Here is a 25,412-nt window from a genome sequence, read left to right on the forward strand (position 1 = left end):
TTAACTTCTCTTTGCCAGATAGGACTTCTTTCTGTATGTTGGATATTGCTCAAGATTACATATATTGCAAAAACAAGCACCCCATTCATGTTTTAGATTTCTCACTTAAAAAGAGAAATTCTTAACTTTAGTCAAATCCATCTTTTCTCTCATGGTCAGTCCATTTGTGTGTTGAAGGCAGCATTCCCTGCCCCTCTTCTCCCACTCCCAAGTGGGGCAGACGTCAGCCCCTGGTCACCCAGCACCCCCGTGAAGCAAGTCCCCCCCCTCCCTGATTGGAACTCACCCTGCAGCCTGGAGCGCGGAGCCGGTTCTGCCCTCCTAGTGGCTCGTCTGTTCGTGCATTGGTGACCTTTATGGATCGTGGATCCTGAGCCCTCCAGGTCTAAATTAGGGAAGCTTTCCTCGAGCTGTGCTTTCCACTGGAGCTCTCCTCACTGCCCTTTTCCACCCAGAGCCCAAGGCCAGCATCTGCCCAGCCCACCACCAGGCCGAGGGCAGGTGCCCCCAGAGCAACACCGCTGTGGCCACCCACCCCCATTCAAGGCAACCTTACCCCTCAGCGTGCCACCTGGCTCCGACCCGGCTTGTGTTGTTTTCAGGGGGTGGCCCTTGCAGAGGGTGGGGTAGACAGCTCCAGGGTTTAGTTGGATGGCAGTGGGGGGGTCTCAGAGCACCTAATGGAAGTGAAGTCCACACCATTTTTTATAGATGTATACACGTAGATGCATATGGGTATAATTTTTGTAAAACTACTAGATCGTATGTTTGAATTGTGCTGTAATTTTTGTTTTCCTGCAAGCATGTCTTGGAAAGCATTCCTTGTTGGTATGTATCATGCTTATATACGTTTAATATTATAATAGCATTTAATACCCTGGGTGCACCATATGTTATTTAACCATTTGGGTATCGTTAAAAGACATGAGGGCCTGCAGCATGAGGGCCTAGGAGAAATTGACAGGGTGCCACCTTAAATACAGAAACAGAACACAAGGACCATTAGTTGGGCTAAGTTCCCAGGGTTTGGACACGTGTGTGCATGCGAACGCACGCACGCACACACAGAGGCTTTTCTTATAGGAGGATTCTTTTCCCAGATAGGGTCAAGCAGCCTGAGATGCACACCTCCCTCTGCTCAGGGGGCCATCCTGGCACCTAGAGGGATTTCCAGATGCACGAAGACCTAGGCACCCATTCTACACCCTTTTCAGAGGACCCCAGAGGTACATAAACAGTATCCAGACAGTTAAACAGGACACCCGCAGACACGTCCTAAAGCTCGCACAGCTGCCCATCAGTGTCGTGACCGCAGGGTGGGGATTCTTCCTGACCACTGACACCATGCAAGTCCACAGACACCACTTGGGTGGAGAACACTCGGAGCATCTCGGCTGCTGCCCTGTCAGGTGAGTTTGAAGGCCCCTTCTCAGACTGCTACAGTAGGGCATAAATAATTTATCGATCCACTTAGATCTTAAAGGCATTTGCCCTGTGTCCAGAGGGGTCCCTGGCAGCTCTCAGCGTCTCAGGTTCACATGGGATTGCTGTACTGATGCACACAAAGTTTCTAGTGTAGAATGGAATGAACAGAACAGACGAAGAGCTTGGTGTGTACTATTAACCATCCCAGTCTTTATCACGAAACCCAGCCCAACCACATACTGCCTCAGACTCTCTCCTGTAACTCCAAATTGTCACTTAACTGGTGACAGTGGTTGCCTCCCGGGTGGCTCGGAGCCAGGGATGGAGACAGACTTTTCACTGTATACCTCTGTATCCTTTGAATTTTGAACCTCAAGTACGTCTTACCAATATTAAAAAATAAAGTATTTTTTAACATGTTAATTTTTGAAAAGTAAAAAGAGACAATTCGGATTTTTCAAAGGTTACACCTTCCTTCCTTCGGGGGAGTTGGCGAGCTGAAAGGCGAGCTTCACATGCCTCCCCTGTGCACCCCATAACTGCGGGGCTGTAGGCAGAAGCCATGGGAGGGCAGAGAGGGAGAAGGAAGGGTTTTCGGCTCAGGATTATCAGGCTCTGACTGCTTTCTGCACAAAGACCCAAGGAATTCCCATTGTAGATTCACAGAAGGGCTTTATCTCCAAATCTGATCGGTGGTCCAGGGAAAGTAAAGATCTGGATTAAAAGCAAGAACAAAGGGCAATGAAGTATGTGTAGATGTAGCCCAACCCACAGTGGCCCAGCTTCTTGGTGCTATTTTCCAAATACATGAATTAAGCAGCAGAGTTAGCAATTATTCAAATAAGGGACAAAACATCTCCATTAAAATATTCATATAATTTAAACAATGAAGGTTTTGTCTTAAGTCCCAATATCTATTCCATTTCTTCTATTTTTTTTTTTTAACCCAACAATGTGTTAAGGTACTTTAGAGTCCATTGTGGGGTGAGGGGGTGAGGGCTGTTGTTGGATTTTTAGTTTAACATTCTATTTTATTGATAGAAACCAAGCTTCTCAGGACCAGATCAATAGAAGGGACAAATAAGCTTTGCAGTGTTTCTCCCCTGGATCCCCACCAGCTTGGAAAGAGCATCAGGCCCTTTGGTTTATTTTATTTATTTATTTTATTTATTTTAAATTTTTATTTATTTATTTGGTTGTGCTGGGTCTTAGTTGCGGCAGGCAGGTTTCTTAGCTGTGGCATTCGAACTCTTAGTTGTGGCATGCATGTGGGATCTAGTTTCCTGACCAGGGATCAAACCCGGGGCCCCTGGATTGGGAGCACTGATTCTTAATCGCTGTGCCACCAGGGACATCCCCAGGCTCTTTGGTTTAGACAAGCCTTCATGCACGCGCAAATCCTTGAGTAGCAAATATGATATGAAGAGAATCATACTGCTTTTTTAAAATACCTCTTTGATCCCCAAATAGACTTAATAACAATGGGTCTTTTAATTTCTGAGTATGCTCTTCATTCCCAAGCATATGATTATGTCAAATGTACTCAACCAAAGATTCGATAGTTCTGATTTTTTTTCTAAGTGTGGCTCATTAAAGAAATACAAAAAAAAGAAAAAAAAAACAAGAAAAAATGTCAAGAATAGAATTCTCTGGGAGAAAATATTTGTAAACAAAGCAACTGACGAAGGATTAATCTCCAAAATATACAAGCAGCTCATGCAGTTCAATATCAAAAAAACAAACAACCCAATCCAAAAATGGGTGGAAGACTTAAGTAGACATTTCTCCAAAGACATACAGATGGACAACAAATACATGAAAAAATGCTCAACATCACTAATCATTAGAGAAGTGCAAATCAAAACCACAATGAGGTATCACCTCATGCCGGTCAGAATGGCTATCACCAAAAAATATAGAAACAATAAATGCTGGAGAGGGTGTGGAGAAAAGGGAACCCTCCTGCATTGTTGGTGGAAATGTAAATTGATACAGCCACTATGGAGAACAGTATGCAGGTTCCTTAAAAAACTAAAAATAGAACTACCATATGACCCAGCAATCCCACTACTGGGCATATACCCAGAGAAAACCATAGTTCAAAAAGACACATGCACCCCAATGTTCATTGCAGCACTATTTACAGTAGCCAGGTCATGGAAGCAACCTAAATGTCCATGGACAGATGAATGGATAAAGAAGATGTGGCACATATATACGATGGAATATTAGCCATAAAAAGGAATGAAATTGAGTTATTTGTAGTGAGGTGGATGGACCTAGAGTCTGTCATACAGAGTGAAATAAATAAGAAAGAGAAACACGAATACCGTACACTAACACATATATATGGAATCTAAAAAAGCGGTACTGATGAACCTAGTGGCAGGGCAGGAATAAAGACGCAGACATAGAGAACGGACTTGAGGACATGGGGAGGGGGAAGGGGAAGCTGGGACGAAGTGAGAGAGTAGCACTGACATATATACACTACCAAATGTAAAATGGATGGCTAGCGGGAAGTTGCTGCATAGCACAGGGAGATCAACTCGATGCTTTGTGACGACCTAGAGGGGTGGGATAGGGAGGGTGGGAGGGAGGCTCAAGGGGGAGGGGATATGGGGATATATGTATACATAGAGCTGATTCACTTTGTTGTACAGCTAACACAACATTTTAAAGCAATTGTACTGCAATAAAAATGGGGGAGAAAAAAAAAGAATAGGACTTCCCTGGTGGCGCAGTGGTTAAGAATCTGCCTGCAATGCAGGGGACATGGGTTTGAGCCCTGGTCAGGGAAGATCCCACATGCCACGGAGCAACTAAGCCCATGCGCCACAGCTACTGAAGCCCACGTGCCTAGAGCCCGTGCTCCACAACAAGAGAAGCCACCAGGATAAGAAGCCCACGCACCGCAACGAAGAGCAGCCCCGCTCTCTGCAACTAGAGAAATCCCGCGCGCAGCAACGAAGACCCAACACAGGCAAAAAAAAAAAAGAATAGAATTCTTTCTGGGACTTCCCTGGCGGTCCAGTGGTTAGGACTCTGCCCTGCACTTTCACTGCCGGGGGCGAGGGTTCAATCCCTGGTTGGGGAACTAAGATATTGCAAGCCGCGTGGTGCGGCCAAAAAAAAAAACAAACAGAATTCTCTCCTAGTTTTCATGAAATTCTCAAATTACAAATGATACTTTACCATTCTTTATATCACAGGAAGCAAAATAAAACCAAATTAGTTAACTGTAAATGGGCATGAACCATCTTAGTGGAGTGGTGGAAGTGTTCTAAATCTAGATTGTGGTGATGATTGCACAACTAGGTAAATTTGCTAAAAATCATTGAATTGTACACTTAAAATAGAGGAACTGTGGAATGTGAATTACATCTCAGTAAAGTTACTCACAGGGCCCAAATTAGTTGCAGTGCATCATATGACCACAGAAGGTCAGCAAAGAGTTTTCCACAAACCTATCTCCAAGGGGGACATCATCAACCACTGGCTGCGGCTGCCCTTCACCACAGAAACTCCTCTGTCCTGGGTCTCAGGGGCTTGAAGTTACCAAACACCAGAGTCAGGTATCAGGAATAAGGAAATATTTTCAAATATTGGCTTATGCAAATCTACAATGATCGGAGCTATCAAATCGTTTAATCCATGATATATACAATTAAGTAAAAAATCTCACACCACAATAATCTTCAATAAGCAAACTAGAAATTCAGTCCTATTGGAAATATTAAAGTCCTTTAAAACTAGTTTTGGACTAATTATACGTTCTAGTAAATATTATACAAACTTTAAAAAAAATTTTTTTCTTTTTTTCATTTTTTTGTTTTATTTTAATTGAGCCATGTATCCTTTTTTTTTTTTTTTGTCCGTGCCGCATGGCATGCAGGATCTTAGTTCCCTGACCAGGGATTGAACCTGTGCCCCTTGCAGTAGAAGCCTGGAGTCTTAACCATTGGACCGCCAGGGAAGTCACTAAACTTTGATTTTTATGGCTATTATATTTTACATTAAAAATGTAAATTTAAAAAGTACAATTAAAAAAATTTCCATCTAACTCCCTTTCAGTTAGATAAAAAAAGTAATCAATAAAACCTTTCAAATAACTAATTAACATGGAGACATCTTCTAAAAGGAGTACAGTCTCTCTCTCATTACTAATTTATTTCTTTCAAGAACATAAAAACAGTAAATCGGATTATGGGAAGATAAACCTCCTAAGACACTGAAAACCACAGCCATTTCTAGGCTGGCAATACTTCCTCTTAGTGCAGCCATGTTAAGATGAAGAAGGGTGGAGACTTGTGAGCTGGAAAATTTTCAGTCAGTCACATTTTGAGCATATTTATAAATAACTGTAAGTGAAGTAACATTCGTCTAAATAAAGTCTTCATGTGTCAAAATCTTAACCTAGGTGAACCAGATCAAAGCAGATGCCTCTGCCTTCATTATGGCCAGTTTCAGCCTAAGGCCATTTCGCTCATGAACTCTGGTTACAGGCAATCTGAACGATGCTTTCTTGGGTTAATGACTTCAGTACCGAGAATGTAGAAACTGTGCTCATAGGGATAAGAAACTATAGGGTCTGATGAAATATTACTCATATTTACTCTTCTCAGAAATTTGAGGGTCAGTCGTTTCTTCACAGTATCACTAAGTGCCAAGGTCAAAGCAGAGGAACAGAGGTTGGGCTGGTTAAGTGACCCAGGGAGTTAGTGGAAGAGCTGGAGCAGCCACGAGTCCTCCATTAAAACAGACAGCCATTATTCCTTCTACACGTTGTATCATCTGTAACATTGCTTTTGGTTTTGTTGCTGTAGTTTAGTCAGGATGAATTTTTTTTTCTTTTTATTTATTTTTATTTTTGGCCGCTCCACAAGGCCTGTGGGATGTTATTTCCCCGACCAGGGATGGAGCGCGGGCCCTCGGCAGTGAGAGCATGGAGTCCTAACCACTGGGCGGCCAGGGAATTCCCCCCAGGATGAATTGTTAAAAATAACCACTGCCTGACTTGAAAGCTTTGAAATCAAAGTCATGAGACAGTGAGGTCTGGGATACTAAATGCTCTTACGGCACGGGTTCAATCCCTGGTCGGGGAACTAAGATCTTGCATGCCATGCGGCACGGACAAAAAAAAAAAAAAAAAAAAAAAGATACATGGCCCAATTAAAATAAATAAAACAAAACAAAAAAATGAAAAAAAGAAAAACGATTTTGTTAAAGTTTGTATAATATTTACTAGAACGTATAATTAGTCCAAAACTAGTTTTAAAGGACTTTAATATTTCCAATAGGACTGAATTTCTAGTTTGCTTATTGAAGATTATTGTGGTGTGAGATTTTTTACTTAATTGTATATATCATGGATTAAACGATTTGATAGCTCCGATCATTGTAGATTTGCATAAGCCAATATTTGAAAATATTTCCTTATTCCTGATACCTGACTCTGGTGTTTGGTAACTTCAAGCCCCTGAGACCCAGGACAGAGGAGTTTCTGTGGTGAAGGGCAGCTGCAGCCAGTGGTTGATGATGTCCCCCTTGGAGATAGGTTTGTGGAAAACTCTTTGCTGACCTTCTGTGGTCATATGATGCACTGCAACTAATTTGGGCCCTGTGAGTAACTTTACTGAGATGTAATTCACATTCCACAGTTCCTCTATTTTAAGTGTACAATTCAATGATTTTTAGCAAATTTACCTAGTTGTGCAATCATCACCACAATCTAGATTTAGAACACTTCCACCACTCCACTAAGATGGTTCATGCCCATTTACAGTTAACTAATTTGGTTTTATTTTGCTTCCTGTGATATAAAGAATGGTAAAGTATCATTTGTAATTTGAGAATTTCATGAAAACTAGGAGAGAATTCTGTTTGTTTTTTTTTTTGGCCGCACCGCGCGGCTTGCGGTATCCTATTTCCCCAACCAGGGATTGAACCCTCGCCCTCGGCAGTGAAAGCGCAGTGCAGAAAGTATTCGAGTGATGAGTTACAGTGAAAATGCCTTCTGTCTGGGGCTTCCCTGGTGGTGCAGTGGTTAAGAATCCGCCTGCCAATGCAGGTGACACGGGTTTGAGCCCTGGTCCGGGAAGATCCCACATGCCACAGAGCAACTAAGCCCGTGCGCCACAACTACTGAGCCTGTGCTCTAGAGCCCATGAGCCACAACTACTGAGCCCGCGCACCACAACTACTGAAGCCCGCATGCCTAGAGCCCGCGCACCACAACGAAGAGTAGCCCCCGCTCGCCGCAACTAGAGAAAGCTGTGCACAGCAACAAAGACCCAACGCAGCCAAAAATAAATAAATTAAAAAAAAAAAAAAAAAAAGCCTTCTGTCTAAAACACCGCACATAAGTCCTCCTGTGCTCTGGTGGCTGAGGCCCGCCCGGGTGGGTGGCAGGTGCCCCGGCCGCTGTGCAGAGTCCGCACTGCAGCCCAGGCTTCCTCGCCCTTCATCACCAAGCTGGGTGCTCCGGGGACCCACACTGGCAGAAAATATCACCCATGAGTTTCTGTTTTTGTTTTTAGGTTCACTAAATTTATTTTAAAAATCATAAAACGTTTCTTACAAAAGAGCATTACATTCTGCACACTGCTCTGAATAGCTGCCAGGGACATACGGACTATTGTTACTTCTCCTCCCTATTCCACCCCCCCAAATGTTACAGGGACCACAAAGCAAAGCGTTCACAATAATTACATGGGGGGATTTTCTTTTAAAACCACCAACAATGAACAAAAATTAAAATTCACTCACTCTGCTGTTTCAAAATTTCAATGTTTTTGCACACCCTCCCCCAACCCCCAACCCTGTTTGTAAGGAACTAAAACATTACATCTGGTGAACAGCAAAGATTTCACTACACCTCAAATGCAGAACACCTATGAAGCAGAGGAATGTTGGCTTTTTAAACAGAAGCAAATAAAAAAAAGAAAGATGCAGAACTCCTTCAGTTCTTCACTAGTCTTAGAAAAACTTTCCAGAATACTGCTTCACACTATAAAAAAGAAAAAATATCTTGCATTAGAATCCTTCAACATCTGCATACTGTTTCACACTGTTCTGCAGCAAATACTGTGCATTCTGTATCTGGTCCTGCGTTCCTGTAATGGTAATGATCCAATCTTTGGACCCCTCTAAAGGCTCATCAATTTTGATCGAAGCTCCTGACTCATGACAGATTTGTTTCATCCACTGACCACCTTTGCCAATAATAGATCCAGCCAGATCTTCGGCAATAGTTACTTGTGTAGTAACAATAGATCCACCAAGATCACCGTATGAGCCATGACCCCCTGCATAGGAATAATCATATCCAGAGCCACCCTGTGGTTCATAGCCATCTGCCACTCTGATGGGCTCCATGTATCTACTGCAGAGTCCCCGGTTTCATCAACACTGAAACCAACCATGCCATCATAACGGTCTCCAGGTCTTCCTCTTCTGTCATAGGCCATTAGATCTCCTCCTCTGGGTGGTGGTGGAGGAAGAGGAAGATTCCAAGCTCTGCCACCACCCCGGCCCCCTCGTCCAGGAGGAGGTGGAGGAGGTCCTCGACGAGGGCTCCTATCATCATAATCTCTTCTGGATGGAGGCATGGGACGCCCACCCCGACCAGGAGGCATTCTGTCAAAGCCACCTCTTCCCAGCATGGGAAATCCCATGGGACGTCCACGGTAGTCATCAAACATCATTGTAAAACCACCATAATCACAGGTTTCATCGTAAAAATTGGGATCATAAGGCTGAGCACGTCCTTTGATGGGAGACTCTGATATAAGATCAAGGATGATCTTTATGCACTCTACAACCCTATCAGGTTTTCCTCCAATAAGAACAACTCTGTCTCAGTGGATTGAGAACGTTACTGGAAAAGCTTGTTGTCTGAGTGTTCCTTGAAGTTCTTTGATTTTAGCACCTTTGACCCCAATAATTCCTCCAGCCAGACTCTGATGAATCAACAGTCTCAACTGGCAGTCGAAGTCGCATCCTTTAGAGTGTTGGTAATTTAAGCATTCCACAGCATCAGATTCGAGCAGGAGCTGGCTGGTTGCAGTGGGCGATGGCAACTGCAGGCCCTCTTCCAAGGTAGGGATGATTTTCTTCAGAATTTCTCCAATTGTTTCAGTATCAGCACTGATACTCAATATGCGCTCGGGGCCACTGCTGTCTGGGAATAAAACACTGGCATTGTAGTCTGTACGGAGAGCCTTACTATTCTTGCCTCCTTTTCCAATCACTGCCCCAGCATTCTTGCTCTGAAGCAGAATGCGTAATTCAACCATCTCATCAGTGTTTCTAGATCTTTTAAAAGTTTGTTCCTCTTCCATATCTTCAGCAGGGCGCTTACCAAATTCGCCATTGGTTTCGGTGTTGGGAAAGGTCTCCTCTGGCTGTTCAGTTTCCATTTTCTTATATTAAAAGAACACACCAATCAGTTATCAAATATATCTATCCTTGCAGGGCAGAACTGAAGTGTTCTGGGCGGGACCAACTGACACCCTAGTGCTGCAGTAGCGGGGCAAGGCTACCGTCCCCATGCCGTCGCACCGCCTCAGCCGGCCACAGCTAGACGGAGAACGAGCCCACCCATGAGTTTTTGAAGTCTTCATAGACTAAGAATGTTTCAAAGAAAAGGAATTACAGAAATAGCACATACACTATGTAGGGCTGTGGCATTAAACCTTCTTGTGTGCTCAATAAATGCAGGCTAGGAACAGCCACTCGAGGGCAACCATGGCTTAGAGGGAGATGGGGTAAGGCCTGACCCAGACCACGTGGCCAGTGTTCTCCAAAATAAGTGTCTGCAGAAACAGGCGCGGTACTGGCCAGAGATAGGAACGTCCAGAGCTGCTGAACCAAATCTCAATGTAGGGAATGATAAACACAAATAGACACATGGGCACACTCATGTTGTCCTCTATCTAGAAAGCCCACTTTCAGGGAACTACCTGGCAGTCCAGTGGTTAGGACTCCACGCTTCCACTGATGGGGTTCCATGTTCAATACCTGGTCGGGGAACTGCGTGGCCCAAAAATTAAAAAATAAATAAAAATCCCATTTTCATTAAGAGCCTCCTTATCTGGGCTACTTACTTCCTCAAAAGTGTACCAATAGTTACTGTGTTTTGAAAGGGAAGAATTTGGGAATTCCCTAGTGTTCCAGTGGTTAGGACTCAGCGCTTTCACTGGCTTGGGCCCCAGTTCGATCCCTGGTTGGAGAACTAAGATCCCACAGGCCGAGCGGCACAGCCATAAATAAATGAATGACTAAATAAAAGGTAAGAATTAAAAAAAATCTATTCCCAAGTCAAGCCCGACACTAGTCTGCCATGTCAGTGCTTCCCAGAGCTCACCAGACACTGAAAGCAGGACCCATCACGAGCCTCATTAAGAGCCAGCTGTTCTAGAGACACTGTACCATGTGTCAGCGATCGATGGGTCCATCAGGGTCCTGCATCCTCCCATTGGGTCCAGCGTCCTCCCACTGTTTCAGGGACAACAAGAGCTAATGTTTTCTAGAAAGCTATGCTTTCACCAAAAGCTGGTCGAAAATCCAGTTTATAGAAAAAGAGAGGCATCATGGGGATATAAAGATGACTACACTAGCTAAGAGGTCTGAGTCTCTCCATTCCCAATAACTATCAACATTTAAGTAAATCAACCTAAAATCTGGTATCCATGCCTATAAAATTAAGAGAGTAAGTTATACCTTTATGACCTCTTTTAGCTTGAGGATTCTATTTCATTGTGTACATCTGTAGCTTTGATATCCCAACAGCTAGTCCTTAAAACTGTAGGATCATTTTCTCCTGATCGGCATCATGGATTTTAAACAGCAGAGAGAAAGGATGCCTACTTTTGTCCGTTAGAACAGGAAAGGTTTGGGTGTTCTTAAGTCCACCCGCTTGGACCACAGAACTGTCTCCACCAACCACCCACCTGGCCAGCACACACCCCCTCCGGCCACCTTCCTGCTTTGGGTCCCGGCTCCCTCGCTCCCTGCCGGGTCTGCTCTTGGCCCTGAGCCCTAACAGCTTTGTGACCTTGGGCAAGTTACTTACCCTCTCCAAGCCTGCTTCCTCATCTGCAAGATGGGGATGATGATAAAAGCACCAACACTGACGAGAATTAGATGTGATAAGCCCCGTATGGTGCACGGTTTGGTGCCTGGCACAGGGAAAGCACTCAGTAAACTGCAGCGATTACTTTTGATAATGACAACCGCGTGGTTAGAGCATCCACAGGACCCAGGACGTAACGGAAGAGTCTATGAAGTGCCAGTAAAGGGCCAGTGTTGCCAGGGCCCCTGGTCCTCTCCTTCTGGACCCCTTGTCACTTGTAGACTTGAAGGAATGAACATATGGACTGACTCCCTGTGTCTCTTCCCAGAAACTCCTCATCCCACAGCCCTGAAGATGGGGCAGGAATCTAAGGAAACAGGTGGCATCATCAATGACTCTCTTTCACAAAAAAGAAACTGGTGGGCTTCCCTGGTGGCGCAGTGGTTGGGAGTCTGCCTGCCAATGCAGGGGACACGGGTTCGAGCCCTGGTCTGGGAGGATCCCACATGCCGCGGAGCGACTAAGCCCGTGAGCCACAACTGCTGAGCCTGTGCGTCTGGAGCCTGTGCTCCGCAACAAGAGAGGCCGCGACAGAGACAGGCCCGCGCACCGCGATGAGGAGTGGCCCCCGCTCGCCGCAACTGGAGAGAGCCCTCGCACAGAGGCGAAGACCCAACACAGCCAAAAATAAAAATATAAATAAAATTAATAAAAAAAAAAGAAACTGGTGACAGTGGTTGCCTCCCGGGTGGCTTGGAGCCAGGGATGGGAGACAGACTTTTCACTTTGAATTTTGAACCTCAAGTACATCTTACCAATATTAAAAATTAAAGTATTTTTTAACATGTTGATTTTTGAAAACTAAAAAGAGACAATTTGTATTTTTGATTGATTGATTGATTGATTTTTGGCTGCTCCCCGCAGCAAGTGGGATCTTAGTTCCCTAACCAGGGAGGGAACCCATGCCCCCCGCAATGGAAGCACGGAGCCCTAACCACTGGACCGCCAGGCAAGTCCACAATTTGTATTTTTAAAAGGTTACACCTTCCCTCCGGGGAACTGGTGAGCTGAAAGGCGAGCTTCACGTGCCTCCCCCATGCACCCCATAACTGCAGGGCTGTGGGCAGAAGTGGTGTAATCCCCTGACTCAGGATCAGTAATTTCTATCTCCAGAAGTCCAGATGCGGAAACTCTTAGGATTAAAAAAAAAGCCACAGATGCAGTGACAGCTCTGGACTCTGCGCAACACTGTTGCACAACATGAGCCATATTCACACGGCTTCCAACATACCACTCGCTCTGTCCACCAGGAGGCTGTAGGCGGCATCTGCTAAGGCTGGGTGGAGAGCTAGCAAATCGTGCTAATCTAGCAGCAAAAGGTTTGCTTCCAGGGACAAATCAGATGAGCCGGCATCTGGAGGAGTCCCGTGCGGCTCCGACAGCCTGGCCCCAGCCCCAAGTCGCACAGCTTTTCCCCTCTCCCCACCAGCCGCGGCCTCAAACATCACCCGTATGGCAGACGCCACCAGCTGCCCACACCCTGCTCTTGCAGAAACCAGTTCTATTCCGCACCGATTGGCCATATGCTTCGCAGAAGCCTGGAACCCTCCCTGCCCCAGGGGTTGAATCCTCACTAGTAATCCAGAGCTTTTAATTCCACTCTCCTTGCCAGCGAGCAGTTACGAAAGGAGTACGATGAGCCAGCGTCTAGCTGGTGAGACTCGGAGGGCGTCTACTGCTGAAGGTCTTCTGTGCAGGTTTCCCTTTGCTCTTAAGACAGGACAAACGGAAGAGGAGCTACCGGCTCTGCCCCTCTGGTGCCTGCACCCGGGCAGCAATGTCGGGATCGGGGGACCAGCTACACAGGGAGCCAACGGTCGTGAGGCCGGGTTGAGACACTGAATCTCCTACCTCTGCGCCTGGGATTTTGTGAGGTGATAACACTTCCTCACTGTTTAAGCCACTGTGGAGAAGGGGGGACATCAGCTATGTAGGGCCCCAAGTAGTCAGATGCAATCTGCTTCCCCTGAGACGACAGAGTGGGGTACACACGTGCACGCACGCTCTCTGTTACACCAAACCAACCCCTGGTGAGTCCTAACTTCACCTCCCCCGTCTCCTTGACTCCAGCTCCTTGGAGGGGCGTGCCTGCTCTGTACCCCATCTGGATGCACCACCCCGCCCGCCCCCGCCCCCCCCCCCCGCCCCGGCACTACCACTCACTTCCAAGTCTGCCTCCTGCAGGAAGAGTTCATCTGACCTCGCCTACAGCTTCCTCCAGTTCTAACACAGAGCGTCTTCTGCCTCGACATCCCTGGGTTGCCCTCTCCGTGTCCACATTCTGAGCACACGTCACTTATAGTGACTGACCGACTGATTAACAGAATGAAAGGATGAGTGAACTGCGTGAACGATGGATGAATGCGTGAGTACAAAGCACCATTTTCATTCACCTGAAACCTGGGGTTTTCCTTCCCTCTTTTCTTTCTTGTCTTCTTTCCTCATCTTACTTCTCTGTAGAACAAAAGACAAAAATTGAGATAAAAGATATTCAGAGCTCAGACTCTGCAGGATGAATAAGTATTTCTAGAGAAAGCCTCGAACGGCACGCCCAACCTCCTGGGAGTTACAGATAAGGGAAGGGGATGACGGTGTGGGGATAGCACTTAGACTCCACACAACGGCCTCCTGCTCTCTACTCCCCCCACCCCAAACAGCTCCACACAATGACCAGCTCCACTACTGAAACTAGGGGAGGGGCAGCCTTAACAGGTCAGGAGTCACAGCAGAAAATGCAGCGAGTCTAGCCCACAGGAGGCCTTCAACAGATGTCTCACCGGAGAATGAGGTGACAGAGCATCTTGTGGTTAGGGCTTTGGGCTTATACCTTGAAGTTTTTTATTATAAAAGCAGGATAGGGGCTTCCCTGGTGGTGCAGTGGTTGAGAATCTGCCTGCCAATGCAGGGGACACGGGTTCGAGCCCTGGTCTGGGAAGATCCCACATGCCGCGGAGCAACTCGGCCCACAACTAGTAGCTGTGCACCACAACTCCTGAGCCTGCGCGTCTGGAGCCTGTGCTCCGCAACAAGAGAGGCCGCGATAGTGAGAGGCCCGCGCACCGCGATGAAGAGTGGCCCCTGCTCGCCGCAACTAGAGAAAGCCCTCGCACAGAAACGAAGACCCAACACTGCCAAAAATAAATAAATAAATTTATGAAAAAAAATAAAAAAGCAGGATGAAATGTGGATACCAGTAATCACCCGATGTAATGAATTTCATCTGAATGTGAAGACTCAAAAATATTTGACCTAAAAGTAGCTGTTTTGAAGTGGAAAATAAAATTTTGGGTTGTTTTAGTTTTTACTTTAAAACTCCTATGGTTGTTAGCCAAAACTCAAAATAGAGGGCCACCAGCAAGAGATTTCCAGACCATCTGCAGAAAGGCCTACTCCATCATACCAGCTGAACCTCTCATAGCTGCTCTTCTGTGTAAAAGCCCTGGGGCCGAGCTTCTGATGAGATGGCAGAAAGAACATTGCAGAGATCACGACCCACTGTGGAAATCGGCAGTGGACCCCCTTGAAGGTATGCAAATACAATTCTAACTTAAACCTTTAAATCAGGACAGATATTAAAATTTGTGTTAATGTTCATCATGTAATAGCAAACCGACACTAAAAACTTCTGCAAGATCTTTTATGTTACACAATAGAGTAAAAACTGTAGTATGTGTTCAGATAGTTAAATGAGCACCAAACACTACAAAGTGTAACCAACATGGTTCTATTAAAAACTCTCTTCAACTATGGCATTCAAGGACAGCAATACAATATTTTCTTTACAAAGCAACCAATATAAAAATCTGCAAATGCCATAAATTCATTTATAGGCTATTATTTTCACATAGGCATGTCATTAGATTCTTTCAATTCTTTCTTTCTTTCAGTTCTTTCCTGAGGTATTTTTTGTGGTTTACTTTTATTGTACTGCTGGATGCATTATCTTTGATCATCCTTTCCTAAAATGATTTTTAAAGACCTGCAAAAAATTTTTATTGCATAGGACACTGTTCATGACACAGAGATCAGGAACTGCAAATATGTGGCACTGGAACAAGCCTTACAAATGTTGCATTTTAAGAATTTGTTACATACCTTTTTTTTTTTTTTTTTTTTTTTTTTACAGTTTTCCTCTTTTAAAAAATTGAAGTTACAGCTAAGAGTTAACTACGTACAGTGAAGCAGTTTGGGAATGTTAAGAGATTAGAAAATACGATGAATGATAAAGGGAAAAAAAAAAGCCATAATTCTTGCCGGCTTTATATTGTATTGCCTTCAAAAGCAACTGTACATATTGCAATCAGTTCATAGTTAAATATTTCTACTAATCTGTTTTAGGAGAGCAAATGTCTTTCAAGGTTTCCAGTTCCTCTATGAGCTTCTTGTTCTGAACTTCCAGCACTGCAACTCGACTCTCCAGACATTTGACATATTCTTTCTTTCGACGTCGACATTCTTTAGCAGCTTCCCTATAAGAGAGTAGAAGCAAAAGGGCAAAAACAAAACATTTTTTTTTCACATGCATGCTACTGACAGGGAGGCTGAAGTAAGCTTGGTAAATGTGATCGTGGCGTTCCAAATCCTGGGACAACATTCCCAATGCGATTCCAAACCCTAAGCCAAACTGGGTTCTGAAGGGTCACAAGTGTCCCTTCCACAAGTCCACATGGCAATTAGTAAGACTGCTGCATCTCCTGCCTTGATTAGACCTCTGGGCAAACAAGGCCCAAGTCAAAGACAGTCACTCTACTTTACGGCAGTAAAGATCTTTGAGGGCCTTGAGTTCCTCAATGAGAGTCTTGTTCTGGTTTTCAAGCACAGCCACACGGTTTTCAAGACATTTGACATATTCTTTCTTCTTCCTGCGACACTCCCGGGCAGCTTCCCTGGAACCAACACAAGGCAAATGACAACAGGAACAACCTCTCAGCACAATCCAGAGCGGCTAGTGAGCTTCTGCCCCCCAGACTCAACTGCCGGTCAGTCCTTGGGGATGTCTGCATGGAGCCGCACAACAGTTGTAACCGAGCACGTGCCTCGTTGGGAGGTTACCCTAAGACAGCAGGAACGACGGCAGAGCACAACAATTCGCCTGGCATCCGTTGTAAATGGTGTTTTCTTAGGGCACACGTCCCACGGTCACAGTGACCAGCAAGATTTTCAGTAACCAAAACGATAGGACCACATCCCCAAGTGGAATTTCTACAAAAACATTTACAGATCTTTTCAATTCTCTTAATTATTTTTGTCCACCAAAAGCCACATATTCCATCACAATGAGTTAACTTTATTTGATCAGAAATGATTAGAAAAATTAATCCTTAGAAACCAGTGTCAGCACTGGAGATTTTAATTCTTCAAGACTAAATCTCAGTAAAACAAGATCAATCATGACTGCAAGCCAACAGTTTGTCGACTAGAAAACAACATGGATAAGAATAACAATAAACAAATCATGCACATTTTCATAAACCAAAATGGAAGGGACTCTGCTTCTGAAAACTAAGGAAGGAGAGAAGAGAGGGTACAGAATACAACCCTCAGTAATTCAGATAACTTAAACCCAGAAATGTGAGAACACCACAACTGAAATCATGGAAAGGACGCGAGAGATGCATCTGCTAACCAGGATTTAAAGCACTGCAGACACGCCCGGAGAAAGGCCAGACCAGCAGCCAAAGCAACACACACAAACAGAGGAGCTGAGTTAGTCATTTTCACACATAACGCCGCCAAAAAACAATGGACACGGCCAACATTTTCTTTCTTTCTCCTTTTTTTCAGGGTGGGAGGGGGTGGCTACTACATCATTTAACTCATCTAGAGAATATACCTTCTGATAACAGCTTTATTTTGGAGTGTTCCTTTGAGAATAACTGCCTTTGGGGTAGCCATCATATCAAAAAGCCTACATTGAAACAGGTAATTCAAATATATATATGCAAAAGTTGTGTTGAATGTCTAATCGCCAGTTACTGTAATGCCAGTTAGCACTGCTGCAATTCTGGACTAGGAGTGACACATGCAACACATGTGGCCAATTCTGTTTTATTTTTAGGATAGTTGATGCTCACTAACAACTGGTTATCTGTGTTTTCTCTGTGGGAAGCAAGGGTCAGCAGAAGAGAGCCCTTGAAATCCCAATGAACTGCAGGAAAAGGTCGAGCCCTACTTCCCAGCCAGGAACAAAGTCGTCACCCTGTGAACTTGAAAGGTTCTCAGACTTCTCAACTGGTTAACAGAAAAATTAACAGTGTAAAAGTGAACACAATCTGATAAGCACAGATGAATTTAATCTAAATGATGCACACGGCAATGCCAAGAATAAATCCAAGCACACTTATACATTTGCCAGTTTGGGAACACAATTCAACTCTTCCACAAAGAAACTAAAATACATTTCTGAATACAGAGGTTTTTGTGATTAAATCATTATATTAAATTCTAGATCTGGAAGGAAGATAGTCATTTTACAAAACAAGTTACTACTAAATGAAATTTTAAATGTCAAATAGAGGTGTTGTGGGATGTCTAATGTTTCAAGTTTAATTTACCAAGCTGTGCTATTTCTTGTGAGTATGGATACTTTGTGTCTCATGCGCCTGCATGCATGTTACCAGAGTCAAAATGTTCCAGGCACAAAGCTTTGGATGGCCACACCAGTAGGTGGTACATTCCTATGTAGTCTCCGCTATGGAAAACACCTGTTTCTTCTATTAATAGTTAGCTCCATTTTCAGGCCTTGCATTTGTCTGGATATACCCTTAGCATGGAGAGGAAGTACATGGCAAAGAGGAAAAGCTGACAAGGTTGTTAAAGAAATAACAACTGTAGCTGGATTGGCAGAAATACAATTAAGTATCTATTATGAATGTCAGCCAAAGAATTTAGCTGAGAGAATGTATAAGAGGTCTTTGACATTAATAAGTAAGTCCTACATACTCTGCATAAAGCTGAATCTGCAGCTGACACCGGGGTCTCTTTGAGGTGACCCGGTGTTAGTGCAGTGTGGGCTCTGGGGAAAGACGGCCTGACTGCAGCTCCAGGTTCTGTCCAGTTTGGGCTGTGTGATCTTAATCAGCTTGTTACCTGACCTCTCGGAACCTCAGTTCCTCATCTGTAAAGTAAAGGAGAATAACCAGACCTACTCTCATGTGAAAGCTATGTGCGAGTTAAAAAAACGGTAGAAACAAGCACTGAAAACTAGCTCAGCAGACACTGAGCAACCGAAGAGCCATTTATCATCTGCTTTTCTCTTGTCCTGCTCTGAAACTGAAATTTGGAAGCTAAAATAGACCCTTCTCAGAATCCCGTGCACCTAGGGACTCTCTTGATCATTTCTAGCCAATGAAATGTGCAAGAACACGTGAGAAAATGAGAGAGGGCACTGGAAGCGTATGTACGATAGGAGGCACCTCTATGCGGTGGGGCTGTGGGTAATTTTAATTCTTCCTCTTGCTTTGTACTTGCCCCCAGCTAGAATTTTTCAGAATAGACTGTACTTGGGTATAATAGAGAAAAAACAAAGTTACAAAATAGATAAAAGAAAACTACATGTAAAAGACTTAGAAAATTCTGAACTCACACTCATATTTATTTTGCTCACAAAGAAGCTAAAAATTATACTTATCACCTACTTCACAAAGTAAATACCAAGTACAAAATGAATCTTTATTTGTAATAAAGTCCTTCCATTATCATTTAAAAAAATGAATGTATCTTTTAGACATTACCCTAAAACACATGAGGATGTACCACCTGCTGATGAAACAGTTTCATGCCTGGAACTCTGACTAGAAGACTCACTTATCAGTACATGCAGAGCACAAGCCCACATAAAATGCCACACAACATGTAACTTGGGAGAAATAGCTGAGGAAAAGTTAAGTTTTTAAAAGCCCCACAGTAATAAATGATATGTCCCCTAAGTGGTTGCGGTTTCTAGTGAAACATCTTACCTATTTTTCATTAGCCTCAGCTCTCGTTTGCGTGTTGCTTCCTCTGCTAGCTGCTGGGGGCTGTGCAGGCTTCCTGGCGAGGCAGCCATCATTACTCCCTGTGGCAAAGCAGTGGTCGGAGCTCGGATCTGGTAAGTCGGCATGTCACCAGTGGTGGCTGCAATGAAACAAAATATCGCATGTTATATAAACAACTTATGACTTGATATTTTACGTAAAATTGACCTGGAGATAACATACTTCTTTTTACGTGTTTTAAGAGGTGAGCTTGCTAATGTTTAAGATGATTATTCTGAGCATTATAGAAATTTTAGGTATCAAAGATCCCTTCAGCATTTGGAACAATGATACTCAGCATGCTGTATACATTTAATTGAAAGGTTTTTATTAAAGGCTAAAGTAGAGAGGCTTTTCAACTGACAGTTCACTTAGCCTAAAATCAGTGGTGTGCTGATAAATATTTAACCACCAGCTCTCTAGGGGGGAAAAAAAAGCCCTGGTCCGTAGTTTTTATCATTCCCATGATGTAAATGCTTTCACCATGGCCAATTTTAAGCTACCAATATGACTTCACTAAATGTAGAGTTGGAAAGACATACAACAGTAAGTAGCACACCATACAGACAAAATAGATGTAAATAACCTCAAGAGCATAGATACATTAGAAATGATGAGTTTTAAGTATTTATTAATGTTGTTTTTAATGTAATTTGTTAAATATATATGTATTTATGTCTTTAGTTTTTAATAATGGCTGTTTTTGCAACCAGTTCATAAAAATCCTGAAAACTTAATAATTGGCTCCAGCAAATGAGTGGGAACTGGCCCTAGCACACCACTTCAAACATTTTAATTAAGAAGAACATCTCCATCCTCTGAATACCCCAGCTAAGAGATTTTCCTAATCCCTGCAGCATGCCTGAAACAGCTCCTGAATGTCTTTAAGTACAAGTCTTATTAACAGGTGATGACTGAGGTACTGGAAGGAAAATACTAGCTTACTGTATTTTCAGCTTAAAAACAAGGACAAAATAAGAAACAGGAAAGCTCTACTTAAAACTGATTTCTCTAGGGAAGGATCATTTTTGTCTTTCTTAGGTTTCTTGGGATAATAATACATTTCTAAGTATTCATTTTTTAAAACACATTTTCTAATTATAGTATAATCACAGTTAAATGACAGATTTAAATATTTATTTAGTATTCAGATTGAATACTGAAAGTAAGTCCTCAAAGTGTAATAATTTAATTTCAAAATTTGTCTATCTACTGCAATAAACACAGGTTCCTAGGAAGGACAGATGGATTTAAGTGATGAAACATGTTTCTACCACCAATGTGTCAACTTTGAGAACGTATGGTCCAGAATTAATTTGATGTTTTGATGAGATATTGCAAAATACATGCTCTCTCAAAGCTAAATGCAAGAAAAAGGTTAAAAAAATTTATCAAATCTTATAAAAATTGGTCTGATCCGAATGCCGATCAAAATATGAAATGCATCACTGCTGTATGTCATTAAAATGTATTATACCTATTGAGTAAGAAACAAAATTTTACCCAAAGGGAGACAAAGACTTTTTTCACTTAAGTGGAATATTATCACTGAAAATAGCCAAGCAGTTTAAAATGTGAATCGAAAATTGATCTATGTGCTTCTTTTGGGTAAATGCCAGGTTTTTTCCCTCTAGGGCTCAAGAGTTAGGTGAAAGAATAAAAATATGGCTTTGGGTGAAGATCACTCAAGGTCTTCATAAGGTTTACAAAAATACCATTTATAAGGTTCTTCCTTCTATATATAATTTAATAAACAAAGGTGATAAACAGTAACTGTGATAGATATAATGATCACTAGCAAAATCTCTATTAATAAACTTGGGAAAAATCCTAAATTTGTTTTCATAACTACTTAAAATACTGTACACACATACGTCTCATTAGGTGTCATAGAAAATTTTGAAATATTTAAGAAGATAACTTTAAAAATCAGTTGTAAACTGTTAACTTACTCAAGATTTTTAGAAAATATTTTAATCATATTGCCAGAGGAGCTAGAACAGTGCACAGAACAACATGGTTCTCTCCTTTCCTCTTTATCCACATCAAGGGAAGGTGGTTATGGGATAATAAAGGTTAAACAATGGAACCCGCTGGAGGCGACAGAGGCTTTCTAAAATTGGAACAATGGCCAGCGACAAATAAGAAGTCCATGTGTCGTCATGCTGACATTTGCCGGCAGCAGGGATGCAGACCTTGGTCTAGGGTTGCTCTTGCCAAACACTGTTCACAAAGAGTGCAATACAATGAATAGAAAGGTACAGAGGGGTTTGCTGTGCTTGTTCAAGGTTTGTGTGTATCTGCTATTCTTTGTACTGTAAGTTAGAGCAGAGTGCTTGAGTAACCATTTTTTTAAAAAAGGAAAAAGCGGGGGTGGGCAGGAATACTTTGCAGGTGAAAAATAGAGTTCATTCACTGGTCTTAAAACCAGAAATGGTTCTAAACTTGTGCCTATTTCCAAAAGCTGAAACTACCCTCCAAGGACCAAACTTGGCACCATGAAGAACAATGGCACTTTCAAAAGAAGTATTCTTAAAACATTTTGAGCAATAGCTCAGGAAAACATATCGCTTTAAAATGATAACTTGGAAGGGAATGATATATTCGGATGTATTAGTTCTGGATGTTAGCTAACAAACTGGGTTTTATTACAGTTTTTCAGACATAGTATATATTCATTTTATCTCCTTCAACAAAAATCAGTTTGCAGCTCATTAGTTCAAGCCAGAAACAGGAATTAGTATATATTAGTAGGAATTTGTATAAATTTCTATAATATCCCAACGAATCTATATGACGGTACTATTCTAATGGTCACTGAATAAGTATCAGTGGATGAATTCCATATATTCAAATATCATCATGTTAGCAAGCATGTTAATAAGACATGGGCAAAGAGAATCTCTTGAGGAAATCCAAATGTCAAAAAGTTTCATTTTTGAAACAAGTTATCAAAAAGTTTTTATCTTAGCTTTAGTTTCCAGTGTTATGGATGCAGTGGTGATTGAAAGCAGGTTAGCTATTCAGGATCACAGTTGAGAGAACCATACTACATTCTTCGATGACATATTCTGATCCCTGTACTCTTATAAAGGCCAATTCCTGTTCCATCTTAACTACTGAAAGTGTCCAAATTATTTTTTACGCTGGAATTTCACTGTATAAATTATTTCTGAAAATAAATGGGCCATCAGTGGGGGCTTCAAACTCATGACTGAAGAAGAGTAAGAAAAAGATATTTATACACTAATTTTATTCTAAGGCAGCAAACTTTAAAGGCAAGTCAGGGATATTTTTTTACCCTAGACTCTAGCACAGTCCTCGGCATATAATGGGTACTCTGTGAGTTTACATGTGCACCACAAAGTAAAATTTGAACTTCTCAAGGTTTTGCAAAAGCCCACTGCCATTTAGAATGTTTAAAATAAGCAATCTTATTATTATAAAGACTATAATTAGCTATTGTTATTATAGCTAAGTCTTTAACACTAAGCCATGGAAAGCCCGATAAGATGCCATGTATTTATTCAAACTGGCCTTTCTTGATAAAAGGCATTATTTCTTAAGTCTTCCCTTAAATATTACTTATCTACCCTGGCATTTTAGAAGCAGAGGAGTTGGAATTACAGTGTGATTCCAACCATCTAACCCCTGACATGAAAAAAAAAATGTTTAGGTTTAGTGTCAATATTTCATGGGAAAGAAAATTCCTAGGACACTCAACTCTGGTCAGTGACTTCATACCTCTCTTTGCAAGCTTTAAACACGGTACAGCAGAAAAAGCATGGGATTTGGAGTCTGGGTTCTATTCCAGCTGTGCCACTTACCAGCCATGTGACTTGGGGCAAGTTCAGTTTCCTCATCTGTAAAATGGGGATACATGATCTCATTTAATACTCACAATAAACCCTGTAATGTATGTCAAAGTGTCTAGCACAGTGCCTGGCACATGGTAGGCTTTCATCAAATGTTATTTCCCTTCCTCTTCCCTTCCTTAAGTTCTGAAAGACAATGTTCCAAATTATGCTTATACTGTATAATTAAAAGACATATAACAACCATATTTTCCCCTGGAGTTTCCCTTCTAACAATCCTGGGTAATAGAATGACTGAAACGTACGGCTCTTATTCCTTATTTTGTTTAAAAAATATGCCCCTTAAAAAACTTTTAAAATTTCTACTATATTTTATTATATCCCTTTAGAGAATAAATCATTAAAAGATAATATAAAATGTCCTTTTTAATGTGCATAATCATTTAAAAGAGAACCTCGAAGATGGAGGATCATAAAGAAACACGATAACAATCTCATCAGACTGGTAATAAGAAAACTGAAAACCTCACAAGTGAAAGGTGTTTGTTTCTTTCTAACCAAGAAAGAAACAAGAAACTCAGCCAAATGCCTATCTTGATAGCTTCCAAAGTGAAACAATTTATCAACACCCCAAATGATGGTGATATTACTTGCTTATTGGTTTATTGAGATCTCTGAGCACATCAGCTGAATAGAAACATTTTTCTATGTGCAGTTCCTCCCTTCATATGTCATTTTGCTCTGCGTCACTAATCCCAAACACACTGAAGTAACAAGCAATGGAGGTGACTTAGGAGCCGTACTTGTTAGCAGGGGCTTCTTTCCCTGGCTCCAGCGAACCAAGGACATCTTCACTTTTCCTTTTGATCCTCTCCTCCCCGCCACCACACCAGTACTCAAAATGCCCAAATCAGGCTTGTCCTCGCCTGGTGTCTCACACTGTCAAAAACTTTCCCTCCTCCATCGCTCCACTTTTTCCAAGAAAATGAAATCCTATATAAATGTAACTAAGTACTGAACATTTTCAAATTTGCTACAATTACTATAACAGACAGACCACGTGGAATTAAGCCAGTACTATTTTTTATTTTAAGTTACACATATAAGGGACCTTCCTGAGTTGTTTATTAAGTGAAACTCTTAAAGTGACAAAAAAAAAGTCTATGTAAAAAGATGAAATTATGAATATTGAAATTTAAAGTTCTCTATAATAGCAAATATATGCTCTATTGTCCTATGAGAGTAATAATAAATATTCTAGAAAAAATCCATTTTGACTACTTAACATGATGCCAACTTCATTTTGCATGTTTTATAAGCAGTGTGTAGTATGCTATTATAACTCATCTAACCGTAGCATTAATTTACCAATGTCAGGTGGATTTTGAGGAGCAATGTAATAATGGTGTGAACAGAACCAGACAAGGAGTCTGAAAACCCAAACGGGTTCACCACTTGCTAGCTTTGTGAGCTAGGAGAGCCTTTACCCACTCAGATCACTGTTCAGTTACATGCAAATGAGTGTAACAATATCTGCGCTAAGTGCCTCAGTGAGAATGCATGGAAAGTGCTTCTCCTCTCAGGTATTTAAACATGGTTTCTTCAGTGAGGCCTGCCCTGATCCTTTAACCCATATTACTGCTTCCTGTGGGTCTCTCATGATCTGACAGCTTCTTTGATAGCACTCACCCCATAAGTGATTTTTTTAATTTTAAAGTTTACATAAATGCAAAGCATCATCATAATTATTAGGCAACATATTCATATAGGCATATAAAACTGGACAAAGTGAAATAATTATCCCAAATTATATTTCATTAAAAATTTTTCAGAAACAGTGAGGAAATAACACAGTGGCAATTTCAGTATACCTTCCACACAGGTTTGGAGTTTTATGGAAACTTAACGTAGATGAGTGACTTGTTGTTTTCATTTCCAACGTGATTATAACTTGCTTCGCTACCAACTTCAAGAAGCTGTTATAACTTGATCCAAAACATTCCTTTATGTGAGAATTTCCAA

General features: G+C 42.1%; 1 protein-coding gene and 1 pseudogene across 36 annotated transcripts in view; both read right to left on the reverse strand.

Annotated features, from left to right (window-relative positions):
• Positions 1 to 25,412, reverse strand: part of CREM (cAMP responsive element modulator) — a 100,177-nt gene that overhangs the window by 17,711 nt on the left and 57,054 nt on the right. For 6 of the 35 annotated variants that reach the window (XM_082449852.1, XM_082449828.1, XM_082449834.1 and 3 more), the window contains 3 exons: positions 23,403 to 23,438; positions 19,519 to 19,675; positions 15,184 to 16,029 (listed from right to left, as the gene is read on the reverse strand). In XM_082449852.1, the coding sequence (XP_082305978.1) occupies positions 15,885 to 16,029; positions 19,519 to 19,675; positions 23,403 to 23,438 (338 nt within the window). In that variant the 3' untranslated portion in view covers positions 15,184 to 15,884. The other 29 variants (XM_082449857.1, XM_082449832.1, XM_082449838.1 and 26 more) reach the window with 8 other exon arrangements.
• Positions 7,929 to 13,634, reverse strand: LOC309654978 (heterogeneous nuclear ribonucleoprotein K pseudogene; annotated as a pseudogene). The gene is made up of 2 exons (XR_014268283.1): positions 12,233 to 13,634; positions 7,929 to 11,924 (listed from the first exon to the last, which is right to left on the reverse strand). The product of XR_014268283.1 is annotated as a heterogeneous nuclear ribonucleoprotein K pseudogene (transcript).

The sequence above is a fragment of the Balaenoptera physalus genome (assembly GCF_965194825.1).
Source record: "Balaenoptera physalus genome assembly, chromosome: 2".
NCBI classification, from domain to species: Eukaryota; Metazoa; Chordata; class Mammalia; order Artiodactyla; family Balaenopteridae; genus Balaenoptera; species Balaenoptera physalus.